The sequence below is a fragment of the Ananas comosus genome, linkage group 23 (genome assembly GCF_001540865.1).
Source record: "Ananas comosus cultivar F153 linkage group 23, ASM154086v1, whole genome shotgun sequence".
Lineage (NCBI taxonomy): Eukaryota > Viridiplantae > Streptophyta > Magnoliopsida > Poales > Bromeliaceae > Ananas > Ananas comosus.
In genome coordinates, this window is record NC_033643.1 from 2,067,887 (window position 1) to 2,083,863 (window position 15,977).

At 34.3% G+C, this 15,977-nt stretch overlaps 1 protein-coding gene across 3 annotated transcripts; it reads right to left on the reverse strand.

The window, feature by feature from the left end:
* On the reverse strand, positions 12,150–15,070 carry LOC109728418 (protein KRTCAP2 homolog). Of its 3 annotated transcripts, none has more exons than XM_020258814.1 (5): positions 14,975–15,070; positions 14,300–14,461; positions 13,658–13,709; positions 13,487–13,553; positions 12,150–12,478 (listed from the first exon to the last, which is right to left on the reverse strand). In XM_020258814.1, exons 2-5 carry the CDS (start codon positions 14,453–14,455, stop codon positions 12,388–12,390), a joined length of 366 nt encoding a protein of 121 aa, XP_020114403.1. In that variant the 5' UTR covers positions 14,456–14,461; positions 14,975–15,070; the 3' UTR covers positions 12,150–12,387. The 3 variants fall into 3 exon arrangements, with proteins under 3 accessions (XP_020114403.1, XP_020114404.1, XP_020114405.1); XM_020258815.1 differs by having other exon boundaries at positions 14,921–15,031; XM_020258816.1 differs by having other exon boundaries at positions 14,906–15,016.

Genomic DNA, 15,977 nt, shown 5'->3' on the forward strand with positions numbered 1-15,977 from the left:
AACGAGTCTAGTTCGGTTCGTTTATTAAACAAGCCGAACACGAACTGGCTCGATTAAGTATCGAGCCGAAAATTCAGTCACGTGTTCGGTTCGTTAATAAGAGCGACCGAAGGGCAGACGAACATGGCTCACACGGATGCAACGACGCGGTGAGCGGCGGGTGCTCTTGGTTAGGGGAGGGGAGGCAGGGAGGGGGAGCGAAGTGGGGAGGGCGTTGAGGTCCGAGGTTGGGTGCGAAGCACGTGTTATGGGTTCTTTGAGGTCTAACTTGACGAGCTGAGCTGAGGGAGAGAGAGAGATTGGGGAAGGAGGAGTGGAGGGCGGTACCCCGGTGTGATTGAAGTAGGAGGGTTAAAATGTGGTTAGTCTATGTACTATTCTTGTTCGTTTATTTTCACGATTTATTACACTTTACCAAATAATTTTTTTAGTAACATTTAATGTTTTATATTTAATATTTTTCATTTTTTATGTGAAAAAGAGAGTTAACAAGTTGAATATTTTATGATACCTTTGATAGTGCAGGGAAATAAAGTGTGAAGGTGTGGAAGTATGTAGAGTTGTTAGGGATGAGAATAGGTTGATGACTAGGGAGGTGTTTGGTAGAGTGTTTTTACCCAGTATAGGTTGCTTAGTGACTGGATGAAGAGATTGGGCCCAATGGTTAAGTGCATCTGGCTAATTTTTCCCTTATTTTGTCTGGCCAATGTTTTGCTTATAATTCTTTTTAGTTTTGATATTTCCAGGTTATTAGTTGTTTGATGATGATATTTTTAAATTTGATTATATATAATTGTGGTTGGAAATGATTATGAAGTAATTGGAAAGTTGTATAAAAAAGTATGTGTTCTTGAACAGTCATTATTATTGCTTAATTTGGATAATGTGTCTCAGGTGTGCTTTTCTTTTCCACGGTCAGTTGGAGTCGTATCTTTGTACTATATGTATTTTATAATATTAAAAGAAATAGATAGGTTAGAAGATGGAGTTATTTCTAGTATTGCAAGTACCTAGTATGATATAGATTATCTAAAATAGTAATTGTATTGATATATGATGTTTTTAAATAATTCATGTAGCATATTCATTAGACTTTGAAGTTGCTTCAAATTAATTGATAATTTAATAAATATATTAATTTTTGTTCATTTAGTTATGGATAAATTAAAGTTTTTAGAATTTGTTGTATGTGAAATTTATTTTATTTATGTATTGAATTGTAGAAATTGTCATATATTAGTAAAAATATTTTTTTTTTATCACATTCATTAAGCGTATGTTTTTTGATTTTTTTCTCTGTCCAGTTGTATAAAGTAGTATTAGGAAAATTGTTAACTAGATTGTCGTTTGGACCTCTCAGAATTTTTATTACAAACATTAGGTAATCACTTTAAAATTTAAAAACATCACTATCTTTTGAATAATTATTGTTAGATATTAATATTGTAATTCATTATATAGTACTATTAAATACAACTAAATAAGATAAATAACTTAGTGCATATAATTGTGCGCAATTGATTTTATAAATATAAAATATATATATATGAGGCTGGTTATAAAGTCGAACCGACGAGAGACACGGTGTGTGTGTTGTGCGGCGTGTGTGGAAGAGTTTAGATATTGGACGTAGATTTGTTTGTTTATATTTGTGGGCTTTTTGCATTTGATAATAAGAATTGTTTATTTAAACACTAGCGACACTACCAAATTTATTTGTAATATGGACTGGACTTGCACGCAGGGCATATCGTGAGGGGACAGGGGCGGGAGTGTGTTTGATTTGAAATTAGTGAACATTTCGTGTTAAAACGGTGAATGGATTCCAGTTTAATATTTTGTATTTACTTTTTTTTTTTCTATTGTTCAAAAAATCCAATCCAATCCGAAATCAAATTGCTAGAAACCGATTTTTCGCGGTTTTTAAAACTTGCATATACTCATCATATGCCGACAAAATCAAACCTGAATCTGAATCCCAGGGATTTTAAAAAATCGTTACGTTGGTAAAGATAAGAATAATAAAAAGTTATTAATATTTCAGTTATATATTGTATAAAGTCAGATGAAAATGAATTATGACTCTTCGATCTCTATATATATAAATTATTATTCTCTGGGTGGGAGAGCTCATTCGCTACTATTCACCTCTCCGTATCTGACCATATGAATTCGTTTCTTATTCTTTTTTAATATTATTATTGCCCCAAAAACGTACTGCTCCTAAAATGGGTGAACTTACGTTTTGATAGGTGATAGTTATCCGTGATTTAACTTACCCTACGTGCAGCCCGTGAGCGCGTGCGAGGATGCTGAGTCGTCGGTTGACGGTTCTGTTAATTCTTAAAGCTAAGCGGAGATAAGTGGGCTAAAGAAGGCGTACTTTTCTGTGCATTTAAATTTGTGGTGTGGAGTTTTATCATCTTATTAAAAGTAATGTTTTTTCAGAGGTCCCTTTTGCCAAGAGACCATATATGGTTTTTATTTTTAAAGCAAATAAGTTTCGGGTAACATGTATTCAATACGTGGCCGATTGGCTGAGTCTATTTTATAATTAGAACAAATTGAGTAATAGACAACGACTTATAAGAATAAGGTCTTTGAGTTACCATCTAAGTTCTTGGAAGAAGATTAGGAATTGGATTGGCAAAGCGGGTCCGCGGGAACTATCATTATTCCCAACCCTAATTCTCAACTTTTCGAAAATTCCATCTCTCGCTCTCTCGACGAGCTATGGTTAATGTTGAGGTCCTAACGAAAACTTCGTTGTTTGTTTTCGTTTCCAATCTATCTTAATCTTGCCATTTGTTTCTTCTGACAGTTTTTCAACACAACAACATTCATCACACCTTTTATTCTTCTGATATTTTATTCCTTAAAAAAACCGCACCCTCCAATATTTAATATTTATTTATTAGTTGAATTATTCGTAGGCGTTTGTTTGGTTGATGTAAATCGGTAAAATTTTTATTGTATAAAATCTGTGGAAATATTTTTACGTGTTATGTGTTTGGTTTGTTAGAAATAAGTAGTTTCCATCAGTATTTTTTTGTTTGAAAGAAAAAATTCATTTATTTGATTTGGCGCACTGGTAAAATGAGAATGAAATAAGTTTTTCAGAAGGTTTGAGGATTTCGAGTTTTTTTTTTGTCTCGTCAAGAAACAGGAAATGAACCTAAACGCGTTATTTCTCTTTTGTTAACAGAATTGTAACTATTTTACTACAAACAAAAATATGAATCACTATTTTTCCTTATACCGGTGTATTTTGCTGCTTTCGTTTATGCCGACAAAATGTTACTAACAAATTTTAATGATGCTTTGCCTATCCCTTCTTATACCGCTAACATTAGTTTCCTTGATTCTTACTTTCATGTAGAATGTTTTGGTTAACTTAAAGTTTAGAATTTTGTTTGGAAATAAGCTAATCCATTTCATATCTTCAATGTACCCTTAAAAGAAAAAAACACAAAACAAACAATGCGGGAAAATGTTCCAATCAACAATTTTTGTTGATAAAAAATGGTATTATATGCATTAATTATTATTGGACATGGATTAAAAGGTTGTGGCTGGATTAATTGCACAGGAACAAGTAATTGGAGATGGAGGAAAGAAAATTTGGAAGATCTTTGGATCATCCAGGCTTTTGTTCGGTAGATGTTCGTGAAAAAGAAAGTGCAGTTTAGATTCGTATTTGCATCTTTTACCAGAGATTCAACATGAAATTGGTTTAAACCCGGATCGCTCGGAAGTGAAATTTTGTAGTAGGATCTGAAGTTTGTCCACATCTCGCAATTTCGTAGATTCGTATTTTGTAAGTTTATTTTCAAATTATGAGCGCTGGACAAAAAAAACAAAAGAAATGTTTGAAATTGTGACGTATGTTATCCGCGAAGATGTTAGTCATTATAAAATTCATTTATGTTTTTTTGAAAAAAAGAAGGTTTCGTTTTGAACGCGGTCTTTGCGAAGATCTATTATTTTGAGTTAAGTGAGTTTTGAAGATTGACTTTTTCCGATTTTTTATGAATTCAGTTGCTTCCTAGAGTATAATGTATAAAAAGAGCTTTTTTAACTAACTATTGATTATTTTTGGCCTTTACCTTTATTTGTGTCTTGTAAATTATCCGTGAACGTTTTTAGCCACTATTTACTTATTGATCTGATCAAATCAAAGGATGATTTCTTATAGATTAGCCGTATTTGTAATCCTAATTAGTACTGTTACTAGATATTTTTTAACATAGGGTCTTGTGTTCTATTTTCAGTGGTAAGTTATTTTTAGGTTATTCCCAGGAATATGGGTATTATGATTTGGTATACAGTAGGATAATGAATTAAAACTTTTTCGCTTTGGAATGAATAATTGCTTTTACTTGGGGTAGAGGAAATATGTATTGGATAGTTGATTGAATGTAGTGAATAGATATTATAGTCTTTGCTTTTATATATATATTATATATTAAATTTTCATAACTTTTATTGGGACTCCTTCACCTACGTAATAGAACATTTTTTAATTTTGTGAATTATAATTGTAAATACCCTAATAGGTGTTAATTAATGATTATTACTTATTATATTTATTAATATATAGGTATTATAATATAGTATTATTATTATTTTGATCGTCAGTACAATTTATTTTCATTATTTAGGTTGCTTATAATATAATTTATTTTGTTGTTATTATTGAATCTGTATTCTTTTGTTATCTATTGTTTAAATCTGATTTGATTTATGATATTAATTATGTTAGATGGATGTATTTTAATAGATTTTCTTTACCAAGTTAATTATTATTTAACAGGATTTTTTATAATATGCTGGTAGAGCTGTTATATAATAAATCATTTTTAAGTTTTATTATTATTGGATTCCTATATAGTTATGGGGTGAGATAGTGGGTATATTAGTATACTTAGTTATTAAGAATACATTAAATTGCGGTAGCTATTGCTTAATTATATTTAGTGTAATAATTAGTTTGATAAGTTAAAATTTAATTAGGTTGTTTGTTATCTTGTTTTTATTTAGGCAAAGTTATTACTTTTATTTTTAGATCATTTGATTAGTGATTGATTTTTTTAATAAGTCCTAAATATATCTAATAGTTTAGATGCGTTAGTATATAAATAAGTTATTAGTTATTAGTTCAGAATGAAATTTTTTAATTTTGACTAAATTCTATAGAAAATTTATTTCGGAATTGATTTTTGTGTTTAAGAAAATACTATAAGAACTATCTTTATAATAGGTTAATATGATGTAATTTATTTGGGGATATACGGGAATGAGAATTAAATTCAGAGTATGTATTTATCTAATGGGTAAGTGGACGAAGTGTTGTTCTATCTCTTAAACGGCGTTTAAATGTAATTAGATATAAACCGTTCCGGAGGATAGTCTTATTTTATTTAAATTCGCTCTATTATTAGAATTTTTTCTGATAACCAAGCGGATTAAATTTGTATTTAAAAATTTTTTGCTAATTGGTTTTATTTTTAAATTTGTTTTTTAATAATATTAAATAATGTTTATTCACATACTTTAGAAAGATAATTTAAATAGTGATAGTTAACAACCGAAGTTAATGTGTCTTTAACATGCTTTGTGAGCAATAAATTTATTAAAATTTTAAAGATTCTAAAAAAATTCATATTTTGGTTTTGTATTGTGTCCTTAATAAAGAATTAAAATAATTTGTAATTGTTATTTAATTAAGTTTTTTTTTTTGTTATAATAAAATTAATGGATTGAGCTGTTTATATCCAGATTAGGGATGGTAAAAGACGTTGCGTTGTTACTCGATTTGTTTTTTAATGATTATAGAAATTCAGATTGGATTTTCGATAGTTATCTAGTGGTGCGGCCGTAAACCTTTGAGACTCTATTCGATTTGAATAATATACAGTTTTGAATTTTGTTTTTCTATAATGTAAACCTAAAACTCAACCCCCCCCCTCTACTCCAATGTTTTCGACTACTGTATGCTTTGTGGATCACAAGGGATTATTTACATTCTCATATTTTTTTTGATCGAGCTCCCCGCGATAGGATGTTTTCTCGTTTACCGCATAAGATTCATCAATTGATTTTGTATTAAAAAATTTTATTTAAATATTTACCACCCAAGATCTATACTCTTTGATTGTGAATTACAGATCCTTCATCATTCTTTGTAATTAGAACACTATTTCCTTTTTAGCGTTATTTTTGTTTTGATTCACTTGACTGAGATAAAAATGATTCGAGTTAGTGGTTGAATTTATTGAGTGATTTAAGATGGTTTAGATCATAGTTTAACGGAGTCGTTTTGTTGACAGCTTTTCATTTATCCAATGGAATCGTAATTTGGAGTCATATTGAAAATTAATGGTGAGTTACGGTCTTTACTATCCCGGTGTTTTAGCTCAACTTTGTTATATTATAAGTCTGATTTAGTAATTATTATATATAATATATATTATTATTTTATTATTATGAAAAGGTAGATCTTTAATAACGACGGTAGATGTCATAGTGCAAAAAGGGATTAATTTCAATGTAGACGATACCCGTCATTTGCGGAGGGTGTCGCGCAGCAATTCCGATGCCTCCAGAATGAAAGGAAGCGGGAGTTCTGACGGTTGTTAGATATATATATTTAAAAAACTAAGATCAAGCTGCATTAATGGTACCACAGATGATCCCATAAATATTATTAACCCACGGCGAATATTTATATGATCATACTCTAACATAAATATATTAAGTTGCTATAATATATTAAATACTAAAATTCTGAGAAGACTGCATAATGTGTTCTTAATAACAAATAATACTTAAAATGTTTAAACTCCTTAAAATATTTAGTTAGCGGTAAGTCCAAACGCTGTATAATTAGCAGTACTCTTCAAATGTAAAACATACAACATATAGACATTACGCGGGTTCTAAATCCAGACTTTCTATTTTATAGCGCTATTTTTTTGTTTAATAATAAACGTCATAAATCTACTTTAGTACTATTAATTTTTTATTTAATTAATAATTAAAAATTAAAATTATTTAATAGCTAGAAATTAATTTAGTAAGTGTTATTAAGAATATTAAAGGTTAAAGTGATATTAATCTAAGCTCGTGACGTATAGTTGATATATTTAATTTATATATAATTTGGAGAATTTAACCAGGTGTATAAAAATAGTAACATAAATTGATACGCGAATTAAGCTCTGAAAGATACATTAAAGTGAGAAGATCGGTGAAACCTCAGTTCAAAGCAGTGATAATAGTGAACCTATCCAAATCTAAATAGATTGAGAGAACGACCGAAAGCCCCGAGAAAAGGTAATTAGAGCAGAGTGAGTAAATCATTACTTTAATAATAAGAAGGGCTGGTTTCGCCATTACTTCTCAAACTCGCGCAATAATAGTGCCACTTGCGGTATGAAAACACTGTTCCGCCGCCTTGATTATTGATACTCGATATAAGAGTCCAGTACTTCCGATATGGCGCTGCGGCCGGACTTACCCAGAGCAACAGCAAGCGATGGTGTGGAAATTCCATTGTGGCATGAGGAGACCGGAGGTTACAACTAAGCATCTTCTCACTTCTCGGGGGTAGATTTCGAGGTGGGGTGCTTGAGTGGGCAAATTGGTTCCTCCGAGCTCATGATCGGGAAGAAGAGAGAAGAGGGAAGAGAGAGGAGGCTTTCTTCTGTTTATTTTGAGGGATTTGCAGCTCCTTCCTCGCGCTCCTATATCGATTACTCTTCTCTCTTTAGTGGGAGAGCAGGGGCGCGGAGGGAGAGGAAGAAGAGAGAGAGGCGGTGAGGGAGAGAAGAGGGGGCGGCGGCGGCGGGGGGGGCTGGAGGGCGGCGGTGCTGAGCCAGTGTGGGGCGGTGATTCGGAGCTGCTGGGGATGTATGGATCCTATAGCCCGCTGATCATCGATACCGAGGCGGTAAAGTCTCCCGCGCTCTGATCCCGATTAGGCGTCGAGTTTTGTGAGAGTGGGTTGGTGCGAGTCGGAGGGGTGATTTGTGTGGGTTCTTGGTGGGAGGGTGATTTGTGTGCTGTTCGTTGGGGTGTTGAAAAGTTTGGTGTTTGTTGTTGGTGGATTTTGGGTCGCGGGTCGAGGAGAGGTTTTAGGGTTCGGATTGGCGTGGATTGGGGATTTGAGTAGGCTTTGGTGCGGTGTTTGTTTTATGGGCTGTGGGGTTTCGAATTTGGGGGGGTAGTTTGGGCGGTTTAATTAGGTTTATTTACATCACTGTTTTGGTATATGATACTCGTATTTTTTTTTATTTAAATTTTCAGTTTTTGGTAGAGATAATGTTTTGCCCCTTTTTTGTTTATTTTTCAAAGTACACACTAATTGAAAAAGAGGAAGAAAATGTTCTTTTGTCTCTTTGTCCTCCTTCTATCAGTTCTATCTATTGAGTATGTAGAGTTGTTTTTTATTCTCTTTTTTTTGCTTTTCTTTTTGTTTTTTTTTTTTAACGTGTGATTGCTTGGAAGCATGATAATGTGTAGGTAAGCTGTATAACGAAAATTGATGTTTGTTTACCTCATATGAATTTGATTATGTTTTTTGCTCTGCAGTTGATGTTGGTTAACTTTAGTGATTATTTTGTTGCTGTTGGTTCTATTTGTGTTTTGTCTTCTTTACATATATTTTTTTACTTGGAATCAATGAACAAAAAATATGATTGGCGTTTTGCTTTTATGGATTTGGTTTGTCAATAGTATTCTGTTGGATGCGTCGAAGTCTATTGTCTAGAAGTTACTCTTCAATGTCCGCCGTCTCATCTCTTTGATAATTGGACTTCCTAATTATCGATCCGGGATTTTTTTTTCCTTTAGCTCATGTCTCGTCGTGTTGGTTCAAGCAGTGTGCTTGTTTTCTGCTGTTGGACTATACATTGGAGTTGATTGATACTTGTTACGCGTATTTGATGGGGGGAAGGATTGTGATTAAGAGTGTGTGTGTTTCATTTTGCTCTACTTGTGTCCGTGGATTGTCCGTTGATAGAGACTGGTTTTGGGCGGGTAATATAGGAGGAGGTAACAAGTTGTGTGGCTGAATGTTGGTATGTAACTTTTTACTTCATTAATGTGAGATATTTGGATTAATGACTGGATGGGATTTGTCTGGTACACTTTTTCTTCTAAGAATTTGTGGGATGTAAAAATCTTGGCTTTGGGAGCTGTCTCCATTGTTGCTTCTGATAAACTCTGGTGTATGGTCTTCTGTCTCTCTGCTCTGATATGTAGAGATTCAACAGGATCTGATAATATTAAGAAACTTGTGATTATATTGTGGGATTTGGGGCTTTAAGGTATCTGTTGAGGGTTCTTCAATGGCCTATCTCCTATATTGTGATAGACATTGTTGAAAAATTGGCCCTTATGCACCTTATGTTTATTTTAAGACTTTGTATGTCAAGTTGTGGTAGAGAGTGGATTGAGGTTTCTTTTGTATCCAATGTAACTCCGATCCTCGTGCCCGTTCTCCTTTGATACCTTGGTATACATGTTTATTTTTTGTATTTTTTGCTATAGTATTAACTGTGTGTTAGGTTGTTAGCGGACTGTTGATGAGTTTTTGTTATTTTGGTTTCTAAGATGCTATAGACTTGATTTGAGAGAGAGGGAACTTATATGCATTTCGAGGATCGATTGTTCTGTGGCGGATAGTATTTGTGGCCGGGAAAAATTAAAGCTGTTAAAGACGCAGAAGTTGGATGATATATTCTCGGAAGCTTGCTATGGACTCGTTAGTTAGAGTCCCTCGGGGTGGAGAGCGATTGTTTCGGTACCTGCCTACATGGAACGAAGTGTTGGAAGGTCCTGCAGGTTGTCGAGCCGTTATGTAGGTTATAGCTATTTTGCTTTTGTTTGTTAGCACGAGAAAAGCTGGGACTTCCTGTTCGTCCAACAGCGCGTCAAGGCTTATTGCCGAAGTCCGTCTTCTTGGTGTGTCGCGGGGCGGCCGTTAACTAGCAATATGTTAGGGAGCATGTTTGATTTGTAAGATATGGCACTTTTCTCTCTTCTCTCGTGCTATTAGTATGTATTGTTGTGGTCAGAGCGGTTATTTAGTTTAAGACAGTAGTTTCTACTTTGATCCGACTTGAATGCGCGTTGTTCCACGGAATTAGGATTGGTATGAATACGTGAGTAAGTATAGTTTTGCGGTGTGGTGTGCGATGTTAATTCATAGGGGATTCTGGATTCCGTGCGCCTCTGATTAGCTCTTAAGAGAGATTGTTGTTATGTTAGGTAGAAATCGCATTAATACCAACGAAGCGTAGAGACTTGTCATAGAATGTCTTGGTTCGCATAGGACTTCCTTCTGCATAAAACTAGTATAATTAGGTCATGCGATCCTTGACGGCGTTTGTCTCAGCAATTCAATGTACCCTTCGTGCCATTGAATGGTTGTGTGATGTACAAATGAGGTGTTCCTTCCATCGCGAAGAAACTCGATGGACAGATTGCTAAGCTTTCAAAGCATAGGTGTTTGGCAATACTACACCAGTCAAAAACTTAGGGGTATCTCTGTAATTCATTTTTTTCTCGTTTACTAAACGAGCGAGCCGATCTCGAGCTCATTTCGAGCCGAACACGAGCTGACTCGCGAACAGCGAGCTGGATTGCCACCCCTAGCGGAAGGTGGCCATGGCACCCCTCAACTTCTCAGTATCTACTCAATAGTCCTTAGTGTTAATTCTTTATATGGGTGAAAATATATTAAGGGCCTCTCACCTACAGAGCATTTTGTCTGCTCTAAAAATTTTTGTGGAATATTTTTTAACTTCTGATTATGTTAGGTGAGCTATTTTATTTAACAAAATAGAAGATTACACCAAATTTAATAGCTATGTTAATTTTATTACTAAAAGACTAAGAAATTATAATTAGATTTAGTAAAAATTTCTAAGTTATTTGAAATGTAATAATATAAATAAAATAATTAGAAGTTAAATGTCTGAAAATTTAAAAAAAATCATGTTGTTATATTAATTATTTAATTAATATTTTTTTTATAAAATATTTTAATTAGGTAAAATTTTGTTTATTTGCTAAACCTGCTATTTGAAAATATTTTAGCCAACCTCAGGATTGAATTCTTGCCCCGTACCTGAGTACAGGGGAAGCTAATGGGTTTTGTGAAGCCTCACTTTTTCCACAGGTTAGTTATATGGTACCTTAATTAAATGCAAGTATTAGGGCTAGAAGGTTCTTTGATTTTAACTAATCAATGAAGAACAAAAAAGAAAACAGGTCAAATGCACAATTCATATCACCTACTTGTAACAAAATAAAACATACAAGATTAATCCAATTTAACATACAAAACAAGGGTTTAGATTGCCACTTATGAGATGACCAAGCACAAAGTGGTTCAAAAGAACCTTCCAAAGAGAGAAACACAAAGGAGAAGATTAATAAAAAGATTAGTAAATGTTTGTCACTAATAAGGTGGCCAAACAGCAACAGTTTAGAAAATTGAGAGCACTACTCACTTTTCCAGATTGGCATGAAAAGGACTTTGATGCAGACAAAGATGCAGTGGAGAGAACCATTTTTTTGTTTGTATGAAAAGATGCTGCAAGTATCAGGGCTATCTGGTACCAGCCCCTATTTAACTTGTCTGTCCTAATCTTCAAAGTGTCTCTTTCGACCGCTCTGATGAAACTGATATAGGTTTTTCTGATCCGGAAGCTGAAGTTTCAATTTACAGCTTCTGCTTTGAGCAGCTTCGCTCAAAAAGGACTTCTGTAAAAACTTGTATCAGACCAAGCAGAACATTAACTCTATCTGTACAAAGTTTGAAGGCCGAGTCCGAGAATGCATTCTCCAAACTCCCAAAAGTGTATTCAAACCTTGATCCCCTAATGCCGAAAACTGGCAAAACGAACCCCAAATGAATAGTGTTTGCGGTTTTCAAATTTTTTTGCTTCTCTGAAGCATCAAGGCATGTGTAGTTAGAAAATGCATTTCCAAACTAGACTTGTCAAAGGAGGTAGGTCCCTGCAAACATCTAAAGTCACAATTGATGTCCCAATGAACTGTGCATGGTGTAAACTGAGTGCCCCAAAAATCGATGGACAGATGCTAAGCTTTACAAAGCATAGGTTTGGCAATACTACACAGTCAAAAAACATTAAGTGCCATCTCTTAAGAAATGGAGTGTCCCACAAAAATTTCCAAAGGATAGTGACAAAAGTATAATTTTCAAATCACTAAGTACTACCAAAATGAACCAATTAAGACACATTTAGGAAAGCTACCAATCTCGGTGGCCTCTTATATCTGATTCCAAATAGCATACTTTAGTATAAAGATCCCTGCTAAAATGAGTATTACTTGACTTTTGACTCCACATCAATATTAATATCGCTTCGCTCTCGATTCACTCTTTGCAAGCATCATTCCCGAAAGCTTGTCAACCTCATACAGAAGCCCAGCTGAAAACAGGAAACTGCAAAAAGGAAGCAAAAAAGGGTTTCAGAAAAAAAACAACAAAGGGCTCGATGGTGACAGCACATAAGGTTGAGATCATGTTAAGTGGTATATGCTACAAACTAATGCACAAATAGAAGCAAAATGGAGAAGGCAGAAAAATCGACGCTACTTGATGTAAAACATAAAAATTGATGAGAGTGCTATATAGAAAATCATACTTATTGTTCTCTATACTTCGCAAAGGGTACCTTTGCAAAAATGGGTCTTTTAAGTTAATAAGACAGTTAAAATGACACGAGAAATTTCTTTCCATGAGATAAACTAGATGGCAAACTAACAACTTATTAATGAGAGATAAAGGTGCAAAATAGCATCAACAGAGCAAAACTTCATTGGTGTATAGACAATGGAGCCACAATAGCAGGGAAATATGACCAAGAACAAAATAACACAATGATTGGATGTAGATTAGGTCCGGTCAAGTCATGCTTCTGCTTCATCTTTCAGTAGCAGCAGACTCTAGTGAAGTGTTTGACAAAGAGAAAGATCTGGAGCTTCACAGCAGGAAGCAGAAATACGATTTTCACCTCAAATGCAGATTTCGGTAGCAGCAGACTCTAGTAGAGTGTTTGACAAAGAGAAAGATCTGGAGCTTCACAGCAGGAAGCAGAAATATGATTTTCACCTCAAATGCAGAAGCCCCAAATTGATACTTCTGACTTTGTTGAAGAAAGAAGCTGCTGGAAATAGTTTAATATAGTACTTCTCATAATAGTAAATACTCTGATAACATTTCATCAAACAACACTACCTCCTGCTACAAGGCCAGACAACCCTTTATTTGCTGTTATGACCTAGGTCTGACTGTCTTTCCCACCCCCCTTCTTTTTGTGCTTCCAAGAACAGTAAGAATTCATAGACAAATGAATCCCACAACTTATAAATTCGTATAAATTCAAAAGTGTGTCATTATAAAAATGAAAAGCTTAGATATTAGAAGATGACGATAGGTAAGTGATAATACCATGTTGTGATACAAACACGATGGACTGTGCTAGCAGCAATAAGAGCAACGATTTCTGCCAGAACAACTGCAGAACACAGAATGATAACAGTGAGTGAATATTATTCCAAAAAAAGAAAAAGGAAAGTGAAGAAGTTGTCAACAAGAATGATCTACATATCTCACACTTACCAGCACCCCAACCAGTTTTCATGCCAGATAACTCCTGGTAGTTCCCAATGAACTGCAAAATTAGCTGAGATCAACATCGTGAAACATTGTTGCAAGCATATACTTACACCTTGAAGGAAAAAAAACTCATGATATCCTCACCAAGTCAGAAAGAACACTCAGTATCACACATGCAACAGGCCAGAAAACAGTTCAAACAAGTAAAAATTGAATTAGAAGTTCCTCATTATACATTATAAATCGAGTCAAATGAGATGGAGCATCCTCTTATGTTAGGACTTAGTAAGGGTGAAGCCTAAACTACTTATGAACAATATATGAATATTCTAACCTAGCACAGTTGTCCTTTCGCTAGTAGCCAGGATTAAAAAGCACTTCTATGCATACACCATCTTCATAAGGCAGTTCTTCCTATGGATACATTACTCAAATATAGCTCGAAAACAGGACAATTTGTTAAGTAATGCCATAAGATCGCAGGCGTACCTACAGATAAATTTTCATTTTCTGGAAATGCAGAGTAACAAGTAACAAGCATGACAAAGAGGTAAAGCAGATGACACATCGAGAGGAATAACATTATATCAACACATAGTTGCATATGGATAAAGAATGATGATTAGAGAACAGTAGGAAACTCACAGTTAGCATCATGAGGAACAAAAGGGAGCTGACGAAGCCACCTAAAATAGTCAACAACTCCGACGATGCCAACTTCTCTCTATACATTTCAAGAAGTGAGAGAATAATCGCGAACAGAAGCAACGAGTATAACATGGATCTGCCGGCACTTGCCATGATCTCCTGTTATAGGAGGGCAAAATTCCATCTTTATCAACAAATCGAGTCCAGTAGAATGAACCCACATGAAACTATAAAACTGTTGCAAGCTTCTAATCAACTACGGCATAATTTGAACCCCAAAAACACATTTTTCATCTTGAAACATAAATTTCCCCATTTCTGAGATCAAATTACTAAGTGCCCCATAGACCAAATAAGAAGACCCTAGACCTAATCTCTCAAAAACTACAAATTATGGTACTAAATCTAAATATGATCTTAAGAATTCCCACAAATCTTAGTTCGGCAGCATAGATCGCACTTGTAGCATTAAAAAAAACACTGATTTTTGCAACGAAACGAGTAGAAATTGCATCGATCTACCCCTAATAAACCCTAAACCACAGCAAAAACCCCGATTGATCCAACGATACAACAACTACTGATCAAAGGCGTAGCAGTAACCTCACTAGTTCGAACCTAATCGAAGGAGGAGAAGGGTTTTAGCGAGATCCAATCGCCAGAGCGTCGTACCTCGTGATGCTGAGAACGCTACGCGCCGCGATCTCTCGAGTGGCAGATGCGAGAGCGAGAGAGAGAGAGAGAGAGAGAGAGAGAGCTTTTGCTGTGTGTTGCTGCAATGGGCCGGGAACATTCTGGGCCTATTGGAGTTTTGGGCTTCTGTGAAATTTTAATGGGTCAAAATTGTTTTGGGCCTCATGGGTTTATAGAGTTTGGGGCCTCATGTAGTTTTGGGCCCTTTCAGTATTGGCTATTGAGAGCTACAGAAGACAAAAAAGAGTTAGACTTAGTTTGGTATTGATACTCATCTATCTGACGTTATTAAATAAAATAAAGTTAGAGTAAAAATATATAGAGATACATTTTTACGTTCTCCGATGGAACTGCATAATCGACTTATCGCAATATGTAGAAAATAATATTACGTACGAAAACAAACAAAATATTTTTCTATCATACTTTTTCACTGCACGTATTATAATCTCTTCATAATTTCAAACGAAGCCTTAGAGCTAAAGCGTATAGAAATATGTTTTTTCTTTTCTTTTATTTATATGCGGAACCGTAAAATTGTGTCATAAGTGAATTACTACAATATGTGTAGTATATGGAATCGTAAAATTGTGTCGTAAGTGAACTACTATGATATGTGTGGCATGCTATCGCTTATGCAGAAAAGAGCACATTTTTTTTTCCGTTGTATTTTTCTAACAACATACAATGCAATTAACGTCGTTCAAAATTTCAAACTAAGCATTAGAAATCTTCAGTTGTGTGTTTGCAAAAGAGGAGAAAATAAAATGTTGTTACAGTAGAAAAATAATCTTTACTAAAGCTCGGGATTAGAAGCTATAATTCAATTAAATGCTTTTTTATTTTGCCAGTTAAAAACTCTCTTGAAAAAATTAAAAGTATTTTGGAGCTTCATTTTTCTTTTTCTTTTTGAAGAGAGAAAGATATTAAACCACCTGCTTTATTTAATTTTAAAAATTTTAACAATATTTTGTGGCCCCAT